The sequence below is a fragment of the Drosophila albomicans genome, chromosome 2L, assembly GCF_009650485.2.
Source record: "Drosophila albomicans strain 15112-1751.03 chromosome 2L, ASM965048v2, whole genome shotgun sequence".
In the NCBI taxonomy this organism is placed as follows: domain Eukaryota; kingdom Metazoa; phylum Arthropoda; class Insecta; order Diptera; family Drosophilidae; genus Drosophila; species Drosophila albomicans.
Window position 1 is genome coordinate 16,500,669 of NC_047628.2, and position 20,344 is coordinate 16,521,012.

The 20,344-nt window shown below is 40.4% G+C and overlaps 1 protein-coding gene and 1 long non-coding RNA gene across 11 annotated transcripts in view; one reads left to right on the forward strand and one right to left on the reverse strand.

The window, feature by feature from the left end:
- LOC117565144 (uncharacterized) overlaps window positions 1-20,344 on the forward strand; it is a 38,668-nt gene that overhangs the window by 766 nt on the left and 17,558 nt on the right. The gene's annotated exons all lie outside the window — the stretch shown is intronic.
- On the reverse strand, window positions 8-19,859 carry LOC117565140 (vascular endothelial growth factor receptor 1). 9 transcript variants are annotated; one of them, XM_034244118.2, is made up of 19 exons: window positions 19,590-19,859; window positions 9,784-9,984; window positions 7,870-8,378; window positions 7,118-7,292; window positions 6,336-6,686; window positions 5,757-5,908; window positions 5,503-5,683; window positions 4,970-5,439; window positions 4,656-4,682; window positions 4,234-4,543; window positions 3,727-4,176; window positions 3,181-3,660; window positions 2,950-3,109; window positions 2,326-2,594; window positions 1,987-2,259; window positions 1,646-1,895; window positions 1,507-1,579; window positions 1,272-1,422; window positions 8-1,014 (listed from the first exon to the last, which is right to left on the reverse strand). In XM_034244118.2, exons 2-19 carry the CDS (start codon window positions 9,866-9,868, stop codon window positions 608-610), a joined length of 4,773 nt encoding a protein of 1,590 aa, XP_034100009.1. In that variant the 5' UTR covers window positions 9,869-9,984; window positions 19,590-19,859; the 3' UTR covers window positions 8-607. The 9 variants fall into 9 exon arrangements, with proteins under 9 accessions (XP_034100009.1, XP_034100006.1, XP_034100005.1 ...); XM_034244114.2 differs by having other exon boundaries at window positions 9-1,170; window positions 7,136-7,292; XM_034244112.2 differs by having other exon boundaries at window positions 9-1,170.

Below are 20,344 nucleotides of genomic sequence, written 5' to 3' on the forward strand. Positions count from 1 at the left end.
AATTTATTTTATTATACAAACTCTATTTGAGTAAAACATTCATATAATCTATATCTATATATTCGTATATATAAACATCAAGTAGTAAATATTATAATGATGCAATGTCATTTATATATAACATTATGATAGCCTCTTTCCATCTGCATTTCAATTTTCACTATTCCCATTTTGTCTGCTGCCATTACAAAAAAAAAGCAATGGTAATTTTCGTGTGTGGAAGTTTTGACGTAAATCAGCTGCTCAAACTGTAAACAACTTTATAAAATATGAATGTTTTCAACTCGATAAACAATCGAAATGTTGTGCTCGATATTCTTAAAACTGCGATTTCACATATTATATCGAAAAAACCCAAATTTTGCGTTCAATGGAAAGAGGCTATAACTCTAGAACTTAACATACATATAGATATACATACATATATTGTATATGAAATGCTGGCACTAATTAGGGGCGAGGGTGCGTACTTAAAGCTATATATCATCAATATCTCTACAATACTACTAGGTAGCATTGTTGTCCTAATCTTATAAATCTAACGGCGCAGCTGCTGCTCATCTATCCAATCCAATCCATAATTTAATCGGTTCGTATTGATATAGTATTAATACCTTCGCTCTGTCTTCTCTGCATTAACAGCTGTCAGTGGCTGATAGCTGGGATTCGAGAAAGCATCTGTTGTGCTGCTTGCTGCTGCAGATGATTTGTTGACAAGATTTTTACGAGGCGGTTTCACATTCACATAGTTTTCGCTATCGCCATTGAGTGTCGTTTCGACATGATGCCGTGGTGACGGTGTTGGCCCCGTATATTGGGGAAATTTTCGTTGTTGTTCGGGACTTCGATCGCCATCGTCTGATGACGAAATCCGATGCAGCATGGGTATCTCCTCGGGTGCCTGATCGGCAGCATCAACTGTTGGCATGCCGTTCTTACGACGTAGCGATTTGTGGATAGCGCTGCTTTCCATGTTGTTGGCCAATGTGGGTGAGTGTTGGCCATGTTGGTTATCTGTTGGGAAGGTGAAAGATGTTTCGGTTGTTGGTTGCTTATCCTTAAAGTCGGTGTGTTGATTGGTGACGTCGCCTTTGGGACGCGTGGGTGAAAATATGGCGGTGCTATTCTCAGTGTTCATTTGCAGATAATCATCGGGCACATCTTCAATTCCTGTTAGTTGTGTGGGGGGTGTTTGTGGGTGTGAGATGTTTGTGCAGGGCAGTTAGTTACCACATCCAAGCATAGCAATAGAATTTAATGAATACACTTACTTATATCGGGCACTATGTGTCCATTGACATAGCGTGGCGCAGCGGGAGCAAATTCATCAGGAGAACCCATTAACGACAAGTAGTCTGTGGGATGATTTCTCAAGTACTCCGTGTTTGAGCGCATATACGGATCATTCAGATCCAGGTAGTGCTATGGTTATAACGTCATAATTAGAAAATGTCGACTTCCTTAACCTACATACATATGTATCAAGTCTATGTCTATGTTACTCACGTTGGCTGCATCCTCCCCCAGCATGTTAGCAAAGCGTTTCTCTAGCACATTGAAAAGCGGTCTGCTCTCGGGGCTAAATAAGAGAAAAGCAAACGGAATGTTTAAGCAATATAGTTAATGGCAGGATGAAATGTTTTACCTCTTGCGCCAGCACTCTAGCATTATTTCGTAGAGTTCTTGGTTGGCATATGGCGGCTTTTCCATACGGTAACCATCGTTTAGCTTGTTGAACAGCTCCTGGTTGGGATCAATACCCGGATATGGCACCTTTGAGAGTGAGAATAGCTCCCAAAGCACAATACCAAAGGACCATACATCGCTATAGGTGCTGAACACATGATCGCTCAACGATTCTAGCGCCAGCCACTTGATGGGCAGCTTGCCGCTCTCTGTGAAAGCAAAAAAAAGATACACAAATAATGTTAAAACTGGCTTAAATATTTGAAGTTAAAAATTATTTATCCAGTATTTGCTACTCACCGGATTTCTTATAGTTGTCGCCTCTGTACATGGAACGTGCCAAGCCAAAGTCGCAGATTTTCACAACGTTGTCTTCGCATAGTAGAATGTTTCTCGCCGCAAGATCTCCGTGAAGCACCTTCTTGGACGATAAATAGTCCATTCCACGAGCGACCTGGAAAGCCCAGCTGACCAAGTCTGTGGTAGTCACAGTCATCGCTTCCGTAGAGTCGGTCTTGTAATTGGAGCGCCAAGCGGGCTGAATGGAGTTATTGGACATCACATGATGATCATCTAGAATGACGTTCAGTACAAATGAGGATATTTTGATGTTTAAGAGCGAAAGGCAGAGCGACTTACCCTCTGGTACAGTGGTCATGACGGTGGCCTCTGTGGCGCAAGTGTCCAGCTGACGGTCGTAGGTGGTGCTGCCGCCGCCGGAGGTGGTGCGTCCGGCTCGTGTGCCCGAGCGGGGATCGTTGTCGGAGTTGCTGCGATGATTTTGCGTATAGTTGTTGTTTACGGAGTTCATGTGATTGATATATGGATGGTTCGGGTAACCGACGTTAGCATACTTCAAGCCACCACCAATACCACCAACACTACCACAACCATTACCAGCATTATCACTGGATGCACAACACAGACACGACATAGTAGCGGGAAGGCAGTGTAGAGAGAGGTGAAGACCATAACCATAACCACGAGCACAAGCACAACAAGCACAACCATATACACAGTTTAGGATTAGGAGTGTGTGTGTGTGAGGAGAGTTTTGTTTTTTGTTATTACATTGCAATTTGAGGGGATTTTGTCGTTATTTTGTAATATGTATTGTTAATGTTGTGTTAGTTTCGTTTTTGTTAGCACATAGAAGACAGATGTTAAAAGAAGATTACAAGACGGTTAGTGAACATTTATTATCTTTAGCAGCATTTCGAAGAAATTAGTAATTAATAGGCATTTCTATGAAAAGCAACTTACCGATGCAGATCAAAGCTGTCGGATATCCGTTGTGTCATAATTGTGGCATCAATTCGATCGTTCATTGGATTTATTTGGTTTATGAAGCATTTGCGATTGCGCAGTAAAAAGTTTTGAATGTTTCCGAAACGACAATACTCCACAATGACCATCAGTTCGCCTGCTCAATGATGTGAAATCAAAATTAATCAAATTTGTAAACGAAATTGAAGAGAATTATCAAGAACTCACGCTTGGCTATGTTTTTGGTGACGGCACCCAGTAGATTGACCACATTCAGATGCTGTCCCAAATGTACCATAATCTTCAGTTCCGAGACAAGAGCACGCACCACTTCTGCATCTGCGGTGCGTTTAACCATCTTCACCGCGACTATCGATACAGCCTCATCATTACGAATGCCCTGCGCTTCACCCTTGAGCACCACACCAAAGGCGCCGGCGCCCAGCTGCTTGCCCAGCTTAAGTTTGTCACGCGGGAACTCAAAACCACGGTCGTAAGGCAACAATTCGGCCTGCTCGTCGAGTGACAATGCTGGATTGATGTGCTCCACAGCGCCCTCCTCAAAGTTGGCCAAACCGGCGGCCTTAAGAGCCAAATGTCGCTTGCGTTCCTGACGATAGCGAATGGCCAGGAATGCGCACAGTGCGATGAGCACCGTAAAGAAGATGGCAAGCATCCAAATCCAGAGCTTGCTAACACCCGGTAGATCTACAAAAACAATTGGACAGTAGCTGGGATCAAGGACTATAAAGAAATTGTGCGGCAGTAACTCACTGGCTATTATTACGGTGGCGGAGTTCTCAATGCTGCCCAAACGATTATTCACCACACAGCGGTAGATGCCATCGTCCTTGGGGTAGAGATGGGGAATACGCAATGTTTTGCCGTCTTCCAGTATGTGAGTGTGATTTGTGGTTTGCACTAAGACTTCGTCCTTATACCATTTAACTGTGGCTGGAGGCATGGCTTTGGAACGGCATTGGAGTTCCAACGTATCTCCCAGATTGCGTTCGATTTTCGACTTTGGATTAAGATTCGTGTATTCCCATTGCGGTGCTTTGGGATCGTGCACATAGACATTAATTTCCCGACTTTCGTAATTATCGGGTGGATTAATATTACGCGCTCTGCACATGTAAGTGCCACGATCTTTATCAGAGATTGCGCTAAACTTTAGCGTACTTTTGTAAGAGTATGTTGTGTAATTGGTTTCCATAGTAATACCTAGTCGATATATATGTTACATATGGGAACGGGATAATGGAAATGGATTTGACTTACCAGAACCCTCAGTGATAGGCTCGCCATTCAGGAACCATTCCAGATTACCATCGAAGTGATAAGCTAGCGCTGAGCATGTGAATGTCTCTTCATCCCCCTTGGCTATGTTGTGATTGGTGTTCAGCCCATCAATGGTCATATTCTGCGCTATATCTCCCAACATTACATGTGCCGATTTCTGCTTCGTTACTGGAATGTTGTTGATCAAATTCTGTGCCACGCAGATAATAATTCCTGGTTCCTTGGGTGTGAAGATCGCCTCGTGTATAAACTCTACGCTTAGTGTGCCAGGACGGGAGCTAGTTCTATACTGTTAAATGGGATTAATACTTGATTATTTTTGATCTTTCAATATAAGTAAATTTAAATTGCATTGTAAACTGCATGAAGTTGGCGTTAAACATTAGCAAACCGACGAGTACCTGATAAAGTTCCTGGATTGTTTCAGACTAGCAGCGTTGCAAGATTAGGGACAAAATCAAAAGAATAATCATAATTATTATTAATATCGTCGTAATTGAATTTACGGTAAACTAAGTTGGTGTTAGACAAATTAGCGACGGATCTTTGTTAGCTTAACTGGATTACGGTTATTATTTACAATGGGATAAATCCTTTGGAAAGTTAGCTTTGAATTGAAGTTGTTATTATATATACAAGGACTTTATGCTTCAGATGGTTAGCGTGGGGGTTTCTACGGTTATTAAAATATATTCTCAAGGGTTGCAATACTTACACTAAAGTTTTGTGTGGCCAACGAACAGGATGGCCAACGCGGCTTCAGGCTGCATGGCTTAAAGAGGAATGTCACCACAGCTGTGGGATACGATTGGACGGTACAGTTGAGATGCGCTTCCTGGCCTTCAACCACATAGACATCTTCCATGCTGAGCACTGGACCCGAAATGACGCTCACATTGAACTCCAATTGCTTCGAATCAATGCCATTGGTACCCTTGAGGATGTAGGTGCCGCTATTCTCTAGCTGGGCGTTGATCACCTTCAGTGTAGTGCTCGATTCTGTGGATAGGATCTTAAAGTTCGGCTCGGTCTCCCAGACCTCAATACCGTTGGGCTTATACCACTTGAATGTGGGCGCCGGAAAGCCTTCGAATACGGCGTTCATCTGTATGGATCTGTTGGCATATTCCTGAACTGTGTAATAATCTGAAGGCTCACGGACTTTGAGATATGTCGAGTTGGGCTCTGTTTAAAATGGTGGTTGATGGTTATCGGAATTATTTGGGAGACTTACATAGTTACACTTACCCATTACGACCATCTTGTAGGAAGAGAACTCAGGGGCTCCATAATCACCTTTTATGGTACACTTGTAGACACCTTTGTCTTCAAGTTTCGCGTCTCGCACCGTCAACGTGCTATGAGCCAGTTGATGGGTTACATTTTTGTTGCTCTTGTCGAAGTACGGCCCGGTGCGGTTGGTGCGACTCTAGAAGGATAAATCATATATTTTATTAGCGTCTCAATTAAGTTGATGGTTTATACTAAAATTTCAAACTCACCGGATCCACTTTATTGGGTAGGCTCCAAGACAGCTTGTAATTAACATTGTAGGGAGAGTAAACTTCGCAGACCAGTTCGAAAGTTTCACCCTGATAGACGTGGCCACGTGAGCTTGAGGTTATAAGCGGCTTGTTGAGGCGATCATTTGCTTCTGTTGTATTTTATAGAATATATGCTCGATATTAATTACAGTTGGACCACTTGAGAAGCATGGTTAGGGGTTTCTCAAGCGTTATTACAGCCTCATGCAGAGTGTGAGTGGATATTTACAGAGAAGTTAGTCGAAGACGCGGACAGTTTAATGCTTACGCTCTAGGCTTTTTTACAAGTTAAATACAAGTAGGCATAACTAAATATAGATTAGTTTAGTTATATAAATTTGAGTTAGTTAACAAATAAACAAGCAGTCTCCACAGGCAAACTTAGATTCCAAACTATAAATCCAAAACCAAAAGCAAACCGAAAATAAAAGCAAAAGTGCAATAGAAGGACAGACTTAATAAGAAGACAAAACACAAAAAGACAATTTGAACAAGAACAATTGGAAGTTGAGGGCCAACCACAACCACAACACTTACGCCCTTGGGGTCCCCTTGAGGGCGAGGGATTCATCATTGAGGGCGATCTCGTAGTTCTTATTGGACTACGCTTTTCTCGATGACGCGACGATAATGATGAATAATAATCGCTGTCTTGATCACGCGAATCATGCTGCTCATTATCGTCATCGTTATCGTTGTCGGAGGGGGATGCAACATGCCCAGCACCAGGTATTAGTGTAACGATATCACTGTCGATATTGTTAGTAACATTGAGGATCGATTCATCACTATCGTTATCGATAACCATAACCTTAAATTCATCGTGCGTTTTGTTAGTTATCTTCTCAGTCAGAACCATGTCTGTTGTAGCATTGTCCAATCCAAATGCTGGCGAAGAATGGTTAGCATGTATATTAATAAGACGAAACAGTGGATGGGAAGGGAGAAACATCAATATATATATATATAGAGAATACACTTAAGGAGGGATACATATCAAATCAGTTAGCACTTTTAACCTCACATTTAGGAAGCGTTTTCTAAAACTGTTGTTCGTGTGTGTATTTGTGTGTGTGTGTGTGTATGGGTGTTCTTGTGTGTGTTTTAGTGCATTTCATTGCGTTTTTTATGCTACAGTTTTGACCCATGGCCCAAATTGGTGCAAATCCAAATCCAGTTGAAAATTGTTGATAGAAAAGGTGATAGAATTCTTTTGATTTTTTCTCCAAATAGTATAAAGTAAAGTATAAAGCAATATTTACGACACATTTATGGACGGAAATTCACAAATCACAAAACTTTGGGGTGCAAAAACTCACTATCAATATGACCGTTACCAATAAAGCGCACATCAATGAGCGTTGATTCCTCTTCGTTATCCGGCGATGGAATTTTGGGGACACAAGTATAATACCCAGCATCGGTAACACTTCGAATTACAATAAAGAAACCGCGCTTGGGATCGTAGCGACCGGTTGTCTCACTGGAAAATGTCTATATAGACAACGCACAATACAATATATAGATTTACTTTCATGTTTACCAATCAGATTATATGTTTTTTATTCTTGTGGATGAAGAAAAGTGCTGTGCGAAGAATGACTGTGGACTTTCTTTCCTACTATTTCCTAACGATCGACGCCTGAGACTCTGTTATCAAATTACTTTTAAATATTCATTACTATTTTTAATGCAATATGTACAATATGTTCTATGTAGGTATGTATGTATGTACAGTTTTGATATGGTATAATAATACTACTTGGCTACTCGGGTATCAATAATAGCTTAGATACTTGACTGGAATGCGTACTTGAATAATGCATGTCCACATGGTAGCGACTCGTCAACGATGCATCGCTGCAATTAACGTTGCTCATTTGGCCAACAATGTGAAATGTGAATCCATGCTTTGGATCATATTTCAAACTATGATAGGTACTATGGTGACTCTGCGAAATCCTATTTGAGTGAATTGTGTGGACAGTACGATCCTGCATTGAAAGTCAACATGGCAAGAAGCGTGCGATTGTTGTGATAAAGCTAGATATATCGAACGAAATTAACTTACCGCTCCATTGAATGTTAGCAACACCTCTGTCTCGGGCATTGCCGGCTTGCAGGGTATTACCAGGTCGGTGTATTGTCGTGCATTTATTATGGGATCGAGGGGCGCCAGTAGATTGGATTTGTCGTCGACAAAGATGTATATTGTGCTGGCCTTCTCATTGTTGACCAACTCAATCAAATCGATTTCCGACCAGTTGTCTCCAATGGGCTCCAATTGCTGGGGGATGCAATAGTGAGCGCCAACATTCTCAACTTTCGCCGATTTAATGTGGAACTTGATGCCATAGGGACGGTTTGGGTCCTCGGCATTATCGAACGTTTCGCTTTCAAGCAAACCTTCATCGCCATGCCACCAAACGATCGGTTCGCTGGCCTCACAATGCAGCGTATAGTCGCTGTCGACCTCCAGTTTAAGCGAGTCCTTGCAGGGTGTTATAAGCGGAACCTCCAGCTCTCCGCCACAATTGACGAGAATATCATTGTTCTCTAGGCCTTGCTGAGGACGGGGCACTATCGAAATGAAAGAGGGAGAATGAATAAGGGTTTCATTTTGAATTGATTAAATAAATGCGTTTATTTAGTATTTCCTCATAGAAGTTGTACAAATCCCTAGAATAAAAGCACGTAATATTTACGATGTCTTTGGCGAACATTATTCATATTAATAAACTACTGATTTCATTTTAAAATTTATATTCCGCACTTTGTCTTTAAGTAGTCGTAATTTATTTTCCTTTTAAGGAACTATGTATCTGCTACTTGTTGTTGCTTCAAGGTCAGCACCACATCCCGCATTGCGGCTTTCGTTGTGTCGTCATTGATTTTGCCTAACGCCAAGTTGAGCATCATGTGGCGCTATCGTAAATAATGCACTTAAGTGATTGGCTTAATTGCCCCTTTGGGCACACTGGCTCCATCTCCATTGATATTGATGAACGTTCAACGTCAGCTTGAAGCTGCAACGGTTCTGTCGTCTAGTGGCTCCAGCTTGGCGTTGCCTCTTGTTGCTTGTTTCTTGCTCTATTGTTTGTTTACAAGCGTCAGCGATAAGCGCCCGCGAACTAAGGCTGCTAAAACGCTGATAGCATAATGCTCTTGGATGTGCTTGGTGTTTTCCTAGTACTATTTCATTTCTTTATACATATATAACATGAACACAAAGAGGAGAAGGAATGTGGGCAATAGATCTAGTCATCCACTAAATTATAAACTCGACACTTGGAATTGGTTTATGGTATTCTTTGGCGTGCCGAAAAATCTTCGCTTATCGGCTGTCGTTCGAAGTTCAGTTTCACTTTCAATGGTGTCTAGCGATTCACTTAATGAGAGATTCGTAGATCGGGAGATGAGGCGATCGAGCGTGGACCATAAATTATAAGTCTCTGTCTGTCTTTGTGGGTTTGACAGGAAGCAATGCACAGAAATAATGCACACATATAAAGACTTTATTCCAGACATTGTCTATAGAGACACATGATATATGCACATTTATATATACACATTCGTTTACTCATATTTTAATTGTGCGAATTGGTTACGCTAAGTGTTCCATGGTCATAATTGAAATCATTCCTAATACCCTGGAGCCAGAGTGTTGATTTATTAGGGTAGTATATACTTGATTAAAAACTACTTCAACTTCAGTTTAAAAAAGGGTATTTGTTCGTCGAGTTGTTCACATTTTTACTGATTTATTTTTTCATTTTTGTTCATTTATTCATCATTTTTTTTTTATCAATTCCGAATAATTTTGCGGGCATTTCATTAATTGCGAGTATAGCATAAATATAATTTTTTAATCAAAAATGTATTTACATTCGTTGTTTCTTTTATTTTCTGTTATACACTCATTATCTGCTTGAGGAAGTGACTGAATTGTTTTTTTACAAATTTGAATAAAACGAACATTACTTACATGAGTTGATGGCGGCAAAACATGAGATCCAAATGAAAAAGAGCAGCGCCTTGCGTAACTTGCACATTTTGTTAACAGCAACCATATTTGATAGTAATTGTTATAATTTGTATGGCTTGAGTTTGGTTTTTGATTTAAACGATACGCGCCATAGCTTGAGAATCACTTGTTACAAGTTTGTTTTGTGGTTTTATGGATGCACTGCAAAAAATAGTTGACACATTATTATAACACTTTTGTTCACCACAGTTTAACCTAAAATATTTATAATTATATTATCGTCTTCGCGCACTTTATGGGCTTTGGGGGGTTTTAATCTGGTAAAGCCAAGTGAACAACTGAATTGAATGTTCCATCTTAAGTCGAGCACAGAGCTTGACGAGCGGCTCATATAACAAAACTCAATCAAGTGTTGGGGATATCAGAATGGAATTGTTGTTGTTGTTGTTGTTATTGTCGCTGTTCTTGATAAAAAAAAACTTTATTGTTAATGAGTATATGCGATGAATACATGAATACATCATGAATGTGTGTGGACTGCTGAACTGAAACTGAACTGTACTGTTAATCTGCCAGAATGGGCATTATCAGAAGACCCTCTTTATCGAATGAATGAACATAAACAAAAACAAACTGTTCGAATGCCTTACAACGAAAAAAAAGAAGAAAAGCGCAAGAGACAGACTCAGTAAGCAGCGTAGAGAGAAGAGAAGAGGAGAGAAAGTCAGCGAAGGCTTTACGCTGTGTTACGCATACGCACAGTGTTACAAAATGATATAGCGAATGTTGGTTAATCGCTGGCATCCGCTGTAAGCGATATCCGCTCTTGTTGTAACGGTAAAATGTCACACAGCGCCTCCTAGCAACAGGTCACTGAGAGTTCTACTCTTAGAGATGGCAAACGCAAGCGATGTCGTGACACGAGGCACAGCGAGGTTATTCAGAATGTTTTTAACATTTGTGAGTCTAAATTGATTTAGAATAACAAAAGTTTAGTAAGTTAGAAAGTAACTAAAAACATAAATAGGTTTATTACTTTAATAATTTGTAGTTTTATAATTAGATCGACAACAAATCAACATTAAAAGTAAGGGATACAAATATTTTTATGTAGACCTCATTTGAGAGGCTACATTTAAAATATAAACACCTTTGATCGAGGAGTATTCACATCGTGTCAAGAGACACGCGCCCACATCTTTAGTCGATAACACAAACAACTCGGATTTAACTACAGTCATTACTCAGAGTGTGTGTGTGTGTGTGTCGTGTCAGTATTCGTGTCGTTCGTGTTCGTGTCCATGGTCTGGCTGTGCAGCTAGCTCCAGCGGCGATACACATGTGGAGCACTAAATGACAACGAGACATGCACAATTAAACAAGTTGACTAACACAAATTAGAACAGCAATTGCCGCTTTTATGGCACGGGCGACAAGAGATGCGGAGCTGCCGGGCGTTACATCCTCTCTGACACATGCATAAATCCATAATCCTGCCCCCGCAACACCAACAACAACAAGAGCAACAAAAGCAGAGACGGCGACGGCGACGGCGACAGCTGACAACAAGTGGCTCATGTGAACAGTCGTAAACAGGAATTTATTTCATTTAATGCTTTTGCTCTGGGGCACACCCAACGAAGCCAAGCCAAAAGCAGTCGACAGATAGACAGACATTGGGTTAATGGGCAGTTGTGGTCAGGACAGTGTTGGTGCTGGTGCTGCTGACATTTGAGCCTAGCCAATGACAATGCCAACTTCTTGGCTAATTGCCATTTCGGGCCCACAAAATGGAAGCGTTCATTCATCTTTGTCAACGCCTCGGCGCCCCGCTCTAATGATGATCAGGTCATGGAGCATGCGTCAGCTCTTTGGCTTTGTTGATAACGCCGCTTGGATATCAGTTAATTAAAGTGCTCAGTCAACCATCTCACATCTCACCTGGTGAATGACGTTGCAACAGGCACTTATGCTGCTGCCTGCTACTTACTTGGCCAAGTGCCAAACGCGTTTTGCAAATATTGACAGCCAAGCCAGCTAATCGCTTGACGACGCACAACCATGATGGGGCACTTGGTTAATGTGTGTGTGCGTGTGTGTGAGTGTGTGTGTGCTCCCATTGGCTGCGAGGTTATTAACGATAGTGGGTTGCTCTTCAAACTAGTAGATCAACAAGTTACTGTTTTATTACTTTGCCGGTACTTTGTTATTATTGTCCTAATAGTTATGGTTTTATTAAATGCACAACAGCTAACTAGAGCTACTTAACAGTGGGTATTTAGGTATAACGGTATTAGGAGAGATAATCAAATTTTATAGTTCACTTTTGTGTTAATTTTATTAGAATTCTGAATTTCACTTTTAGTATGTCTATTTTTGTTGTTGAATAATCACCTATTTAAAAGGAATGTAATCATTTATTAGCAATCGATTATTGTCAATACAATTAGTTAACACATAACTGAATAACATTTGCATTGCATCACTTAACGTTGTCGAACATTGATATTAGCTAAAAACTTTGCATTTGCAATTAACTTTGCAACTAGACAAAGACCTCAAAAACAAATAGACTTGCATTTGGTGAGGGTATCGCGAAACTCGCTTGGATCATTTACGTTTCAATTACATGCAGTAGCTGGAATGTGTCTGGCAACATGTTGCCTACTTCTCTTGTTGCGCGCAACATGTTGCGTGATGTGTTGCCTGGACTTTGACATTGGCTGCATTGGGGCTGCCTTTTTGCTGTGTTATCGTTGCGTTGTTGCCATGCCGACACGCCCACTCTGCATATTTCAAGGGCGCATGCACATTGACCAGAGGCTGAAGAGGCATGAGGATTTCGTGCTGTCCACTATTTTTTCTTTTTTGTTTTACTGCAGTCGTCGTCAGTTGTTTGCCAGGGCTATTTATAGATGTGCCCACATCGCAACCAGCTCCTCATCCTGGGCTAATTGCCCAGGCTGCCGAGTCCAGTCCTGCGTGCTGCAATTGTTTTTGCCCGCCGCAATTAGTGACCCACGCCACGCCATGCGGCAGATTTAATTTGCGCCATGGGTTCGTGATGAGAGCTGATGTTTCTGCTGTTTCCTTGGCCAAGTGGTTATTTTCAATTCTTGTCTTTGATTCACATTTTGAAATGAATCAACTGCTTTTGGCCGGAATTCTTATTTATCATAACTCGAATGCAATATTTGTTTGGCTAAGCAAATAGAGATATTTAATGTTCAAACGTACATATGTCCGTACATTTGTTTACCGATGACGTCATCGGTGCGCTCTCCACGCTCGAGTGGTCGCCCTCGGCTCATTTCAATCGACTTGCCGCCACATTTGTTCATACATACAAACACATACGTATATATGTAGTGTGCATGTGTGTGTGACGTATGGAACCTCACACCCCAGTGCATCAATGTTGCCCCGCTTGTAAATCTCTTTACACAAATGTGACAATATTTGCGTATTAATCGAAATGCGGCCCATTGAAGCGTCTACAAATTGTTGTTCAGGGTGCGGGAAACCAAATCGGTTTACATGGGGAAAAGGCAACCGCATTCTCCCTCTAACAATTGTTGCGCCTACAGATCAATCTATTGTCCAATGGAATTCATTAGAGCTGATAGAAATTAATTCGTATTTTGTCGCTTAACAGAGAACAAGCGGAAGACTGTTAACAGCTGTGTGGATATGGAAGTTTCTCTCATGAAGGACACATAATTGTGTGCTATAATTAATAACAATTGAATATTGACAATGTTTGTATTGTGAAACTAAAGCACAATTGCTTAGAAGATTCTTGAGTTTTTGCAATCGAATCAATTGAAATAAATCTATCATTTCCTTCATTTATATTTAGCTTTTACTTAGCGTATAGTACTTAATCTTATTAATCACATTTCTTTTGTTGAATACATCGCTTTTTGGATTCTTTGAATTCTTCTGCAATATTGTACATTTAGATTAGGGCCGAAGATAGAATTTTGTGGGCGTGACGCGTTTGGTATCCATCAGCGCATGGAATTTTTCTTGTTTTTTTTTATGGTTGCTCCATTGTTTTGACCACATTTTGTGAGTGGGGTACAAAATGGAAAAGCAACCGAAAGCCGAAATGAAAAATGATGGTCGTTAGTTGGCTTTTATGGCCAATAAATGAAAAAGTTGTGCAGCGTTTGCGGCATGCAAGTTCATGTTGCATGTGCACAGATTTGCGGCTTTTTCGCCTGTCACGTTGGTGGCAACTCCCAGCTTTCAACTGCCGCCCAACTCAGCTTTCCCTTACTGGACGACGTGCTTGGCTTGCCACACATTGTGGCATGGTATCTGCTGACCCTCATCTGCTGCTCGGCTATTTCATTTCATTTCGTTCATTTTGTTCATTTCGACTGGCGACGCACAAATTGAATTTTATGTTAACTGTTTACGGCTGCAATTTCGAATTTGCTAGTAGAAAAGTAGAAAACGTGTCGCACATTTCGCATTTTATTGGAGCACAAGAACCTTTGGCTAGAAGTGTTTCTATATTAAGATTTATGTTGGCTTTTGACCTTAAGACCTGTGCGAAAGTCAAGTGGTTTGTTACAGCTCAATTGCATTTCCATTTAATTGGAAAAAATGCTTGGGCAACCAAGACACAGCACAACAACCACAACAACTGCAACAGTTTGCTGGCTTCGAGCCAAAAGCGCATGCAGCCAAAAATATGAGGAAATATTTGCTATCCATTTACAAATGTCTGGAGCTGGATGGGTATTCGTTGTTTGCACTCATAGTATTCGTATTCGTATTCGTGTTCGTGGCTGCTGCTCATTAAAAATTCAAAACTGAACAACATCACAGCACGCAAATTGAAAAGTTTTTGCAATTTGGGGCAACAAACGATTTGTTGTGTAGCCAAAGATTGACACGACCGAGGTATGAGGCATGTGGCTTTTTGGCTTCGTTTGTGGCATGCGGCATGCGGGCGTTTGCCGTAAATCATGGTTAACTTTTGTCAATTGTTTGCGGAGGTAGCGTTCAACAGATGTGAGTGGGTGGTCACTATCGAGGATTTAGCTAGTTTCATAAATTCAAAAGATATTTGTGGGATGTGCGAGGAAGGAATTAGCTGAACTAAAGAGATGATTGTAATCATCAAATATGGATATAATTCATACGATTGTTCTCTTTATAAAAGCCTTTCTCCTAGGGGAATACTCGTTCTAATTGTAGGTCTTGCTTGAGTCTAATGATTATCATTAGACAACGCTCGAAATGTTGCGGACATGACGCGATTCGCGTGTCCTTTAATGATGACGAAATTAGCTAGAAAACGAGGCTCTTACACATGCCAACTGAATGGCTGTCTGGTCTAATTCATTAGTTCCTTTTTTTGTTGTTGTTGCAAGTGTATGGGCGTGAGTTCAGCTAAAGAGCAATTACTATTTGGCCAACTTATTAGACACTGCAAAAAACTAACAATAACAAATAACAAGCCAGAGGGATCAAGTGGCATTTAGCGGAAATTTGAGGTGGCGCAGCAAAGCAAAAGTCAAGTAAATAAACAGAAAAAGTCAGGCAAGTAAACAGATTACAATAATTTATTAGAGTAGTATGGATTTACAAAGCTAAGAAAGTTAAAAGTTGCAAAATTTATATGTAGAAATTGTTGAGGAATACAAAAAAATAGATCTGGAAATATTTTGAAGGATACTTCTAACAATTTCTATTTACGAAATTTGGTTAGGAAATTGTAATACTTTATTACAGCAATTTTAGAAAGCTATAATTTAACATATGTGGAAATGTTTCCAACAATTTCGTTCAGCATATTTTAAGAGGTGAACTTAATTGATGAACTGAACTAAAAAATGTGTATTGTAGCAGAAGTTTAAAGCTTTACAACAAAACAATCGAAGCCATTTCTCACAGTGCATGCCAAAAGCTGGTTTCAACTAATGATTGTATATGTAGAAAAGTTGGTCATTGCGCACCGAAGTAGGTTACAATTCTCGCGTATATAGCACATCAATTAATTGTTGTTAAATAATTAACAATCGTTGACAAGCAATACCCAAATAAATGGACAGCTCCAGTAATTTGTTGTACATTGATATATGGTCGCAGATACGAGCGATGTTGAGAGCATAGTTTGGAGTTATTTCGGTAGGGTGGAACGTGTGGCACAATGCAAGTGCAACACCCACGCTGGGAGCAACAACAGCAGGGAGTAAGGTTGAGCAATTGTCCCGCTGGTTACGCCCACTGGGAAAGAAACAGCAGAGACAACAGAGAGCGAGCCTTTGTCTAATGCATTTTAGAAGTGCAAACATCGTGTGCCGCCGCCCACAAGCACAAAAACGAGAAGAAAACGCAAAGATGTTGAAGAAGAAGGAGGCGTGAAGGGGCAAATAATCTACAAGACAGATGCATAAACAACAACAGAAGCAGAAAACAAACAAACTTTACATTTGATAAATTGGCAAGAAATGCGACAGCGACAGCAACTATAGCTCTCCCTCCTTCTCCCTCTCCCTTCTCCTCTCTACCCGCTTCAAGATAAAGGCCGACATATAATCGCTCGCGTTTGTATTCCCTTTAAGTGGGAGAGAGAGTATTGCAGACATAGGCATATTGTTTTTCGGCTTCGCAACAAGTGCGGGCGAGGCTTAAGATACAGTATCTGGCGAATAGTCGTAACAAGAGAAACGCATGCTTATCAGTTTGTTGAACATGTGTTTTGCTCATTTTCTATCTTAACAACTAATATGCGGATCAAATGATAATCATTCGGGTTCTGAGAAGCTGCAAAGAAACGCTGCAAAGTCGAAGGGGGGAATTTCTAACGTTTTGAACTCTCTTTATATAATTACAATGAAAGTTGCGGTTTTCAAATGAATTAAAAGTGAAATTACGTGCGAGTTGTAAATGTATCTTAACTGTGGATGACTCATAGAGACATGGAAAATTTCATTGTGACCAGCTTATGTTGAACACATGTTGGGACTTATGCAACGACAAACGCTCTCTTAATTTGTTTACGATCTTGTATCTTGTAGTCTGAGATACTTTGCTACTTATTTCTTTTATTTCGGTTTTTTTGCGTTTTTTTTTGTTTTTTTTTTGCTTTCAATTTCGTTTCATTGTGGCCTCTTATTAATCTAATGCCATTTGCTAAGATACTTTATGATGCAAACAATTTATGTTTAAAACATTTTTGGCACTCTGCCCGCCGGTTTCCGAATCGAATCGTATCGTATCGAAAGTGGCGACAATACTCATTTGGTTTGCGATGTAAACAACGAAATGCCAACGAAAATCATCGTGGTTTTATTATTGCTGTTGCAAAGCGTATGTTTATTTATATGCGAATACGTCTTCATATCAATATGTTTTCCATACTCAATTTTCATGACTTGGCAATGACCTCAATGTACATATTTGTATGCAATTGTTGACTGGCTACGGTATAAATATTTAAACAATTCTGTCGGCTGCACTTTTTCTTGCTTTTCTCGGATTTGCCTCATTTGGGTCAAAATATTTTCGGGCATTTTAAATGCCAGCTGCAAACGGAAGTAAAGTGTAGGAGGAACGACGATAAAGAAATATAGTGCGAGGAGGAGGAGGGGGGAACAAAGTGAGATTAAGTTTTTATTGTTATTGGGCAACGCGTACAAGTTTCTGTTTCACTCTTCGCTCTTCGCACGCTCATAATTTACGACCTGCAAATGCGAACCCGGACAAAAAGTACGAAAACTTCTAAATAAACATAATGAAAAGCGCAAGAAGGTGAACACATTCCTAAGGCACACTTCAGGTGACTCGCAGAGCTTAAACTTAGCTAGCTGGTACTTGAAACCACCCACAGGCCATGAAAATTGTTATTCTAACGGCCAACTGCCTGAATTGCTGTGCTTGGGTCATTCGTATACCCTGTAAAATGTGCTGCAGCTAGCAAAGTGTGTTTCAGACTTGTTTGCTGTAGTATCTGCAAAAGTATCTTTTAGTCGTTGTCGCTTTATTTCGACTGGTTTATTTATGCTTCCTGCAGACTTTGGCTGGCAATCACGTTCTACTTTGATGACGAACTGTTATGAATGGGGAAATCTGCCGTCGTGCATTGGGGATAAATCAATTGTGATGTATTGTTAAATCACAACCATAAACCGTTAGCTCGCCACTGCAAAATGGAATGCAGTAAACTGAGCAAAAGGTGTGAAAATCCATCTGTGTATTGGTCACGCTGCAGGCGGCATTTTTCAGCTGAATTGCTGCAAGCAACTTGCTTTAATTCTGTGCAGCGTTGCAACGTTTTCTGTGGCAAGCTTTTACTCCCTAGCGATTTGGCATATGGCTGCAATTTGCCGCTCAACTCTAGAGTGATGGATGCCTGGACTGCAATTAGCAACAGCCGCAGTCGCTTGCAGTTGAAGTTGATGGATAAATGGAGCAAGTGATTTCAAGTGGAGTCTCTGTATTTCATAAACAAATCAAAAATACAAGCGGTCAATTGTGCAGATGCATATCTGACCCAATTTAAAAAAAAAAATACAACTGAAACGTATCTGCGAAATGATCAAAAGCAGCACTGACTCATTACGAGTGTGAGTTTATTGATCAATGAAGTTGTGTTTGTTTTATAGAGAGAATAATAAGGCGCAAAGCACAGAACGAGAACAGTAACTGTTCCCAACACATTTTTTGGGGGGCTGTTCGCAAACCGGTTTAAGAAAGTTGTTTTCAAAACTTGTCTGCCAAAAAACAAAAAACGAAAATACCAAATTTGAAATACAAAACAAAGAAAACAAACATGACGAAGCTGCTTCATCGATGACGTTGAGCGTTGCAACTTAAACCTTAAAGTTTAAACATTAATAAGAAGAAGTATAGATGGAGTGACAGAGACGAGCATTTCCTCTAGATGCGGTTGATGATTAAGAGACGCTGCTACGATAGATATGACTGAAATAGTCAGCTGCTTACGCAGCCTACAGTTAACCAGCCGCAGCAACAGTAATTTCAATAACAAGAAGAAGAAGAAGAAGCAACAGCAGCAGTGTTAACCAACACAGTCACGGCAGCGATGAATCACGGCCTGGTTACCTGGCCGGGCAACTCGCAGCATTATTGTTTGTTCGCCCAATTCGCTGGAATACCGATGTCGTTGCCCATTGCCGTTTTTCCATGTTGGCGCTCTCTTGCACACACACACTCGTACTTTAAAACATACTTATCAATGAAAATTAATTTGATAACAATACAAACACGCACAGACCGCAAACGAGACAGTGAGAGATAGAAAGAGATGGAGACCGAGAGAGAGAGAGAGAGGTCAGTAGATAATGCCAGTTTTTTATTTAAGTATATCCCTGAGAACACCAAAAAAAATAAACGTTGCACCAACGACATTGACAGACGTCAATACCCACTCACACAAACACGCACACACAGACTTTCACAGACACAGAGAACTCTATTGAGTTTGCTATTTGAATTGAAATATCAGCTAGTAGTATTTGTTTTTATTGTCTGCTGCTTTGTCACCACCTGTAGCTCTCTCACACTCTTCCACTCTCTATCTTCCTCTCTCCCTCTCTTTCTTTCTCTTCTACGTATATGTACTATATATTTCGACTTTTTGCACTTTAATATCTTTAGTAGCTTCATACATAATATGCACCACACCTTTGATTTAGCACCTTTTGATGTATGGTTTGGTTTGTTCAACACTATTTTTTGATCCACTTGGCTTGCTTGCTTTTTTTTTGTTTGCCTTTTGGCTATATAATTCTTATAGCATATATTATTTGTTTAATAACGCTTACGTTTTACAATTTTCTTTTTTGGGTTTCACTTTTTAATGACACGGCGCAATTGAGAATGTTTAAATTGCGTTGTCAGCAACAGCGAGTTTAAACTGTTCGCGTTTTGTTTACGCTGTATTTGTTAGTGCAACTCAATCTCTTATTGAACACTGACTGCAGTCTTTCAACGGAGAATATGAAAAACCCGCGACTTGGGTTCTAAGCGCTCTTCGACGACCGTTTTCGTATTGCGTTGCGTTTGCTTTGCGTCCGCACAGCGCGACTCGTTAAGTTGAACTAAAATGTTAAAGCGGCGAATGCTGTTAGCCCGGTGCCCGCTATGCGCCGTTCAGTTCAGCAAGAGCGTTGCCAGATCCGCACAAAATGTACTAAATGCGGCAGTGCACATGGGCGGCAACGTTGCTATAGCAAGCAGCTTTGTAATAGGCTCGTTCGTGAAGCGTTAAATATTCGAAATTGATTTAAGTGATGGCGGAAATTGTTTTAAATTATAAGTGTCAGAAGTAATATACTATAATGTAGAATACTTATGTTCGTGGTAAATTTTGTGTAATAACAATGATAAGGCATAATTCAAGTAGAACCTGGTTTAACCGTTAGTCAAGCAAAGCATATGGATATAATCTTTTTAATTAGCCTATGAAACCTATGAAAATTGCTGTAGCATGATGAAACTTTACAGAGAAAGCTATCGGTGCATCGACATGCATGTCAACTACGCTACTGTACCTCAATATCTAATGTTCCATTGGGCA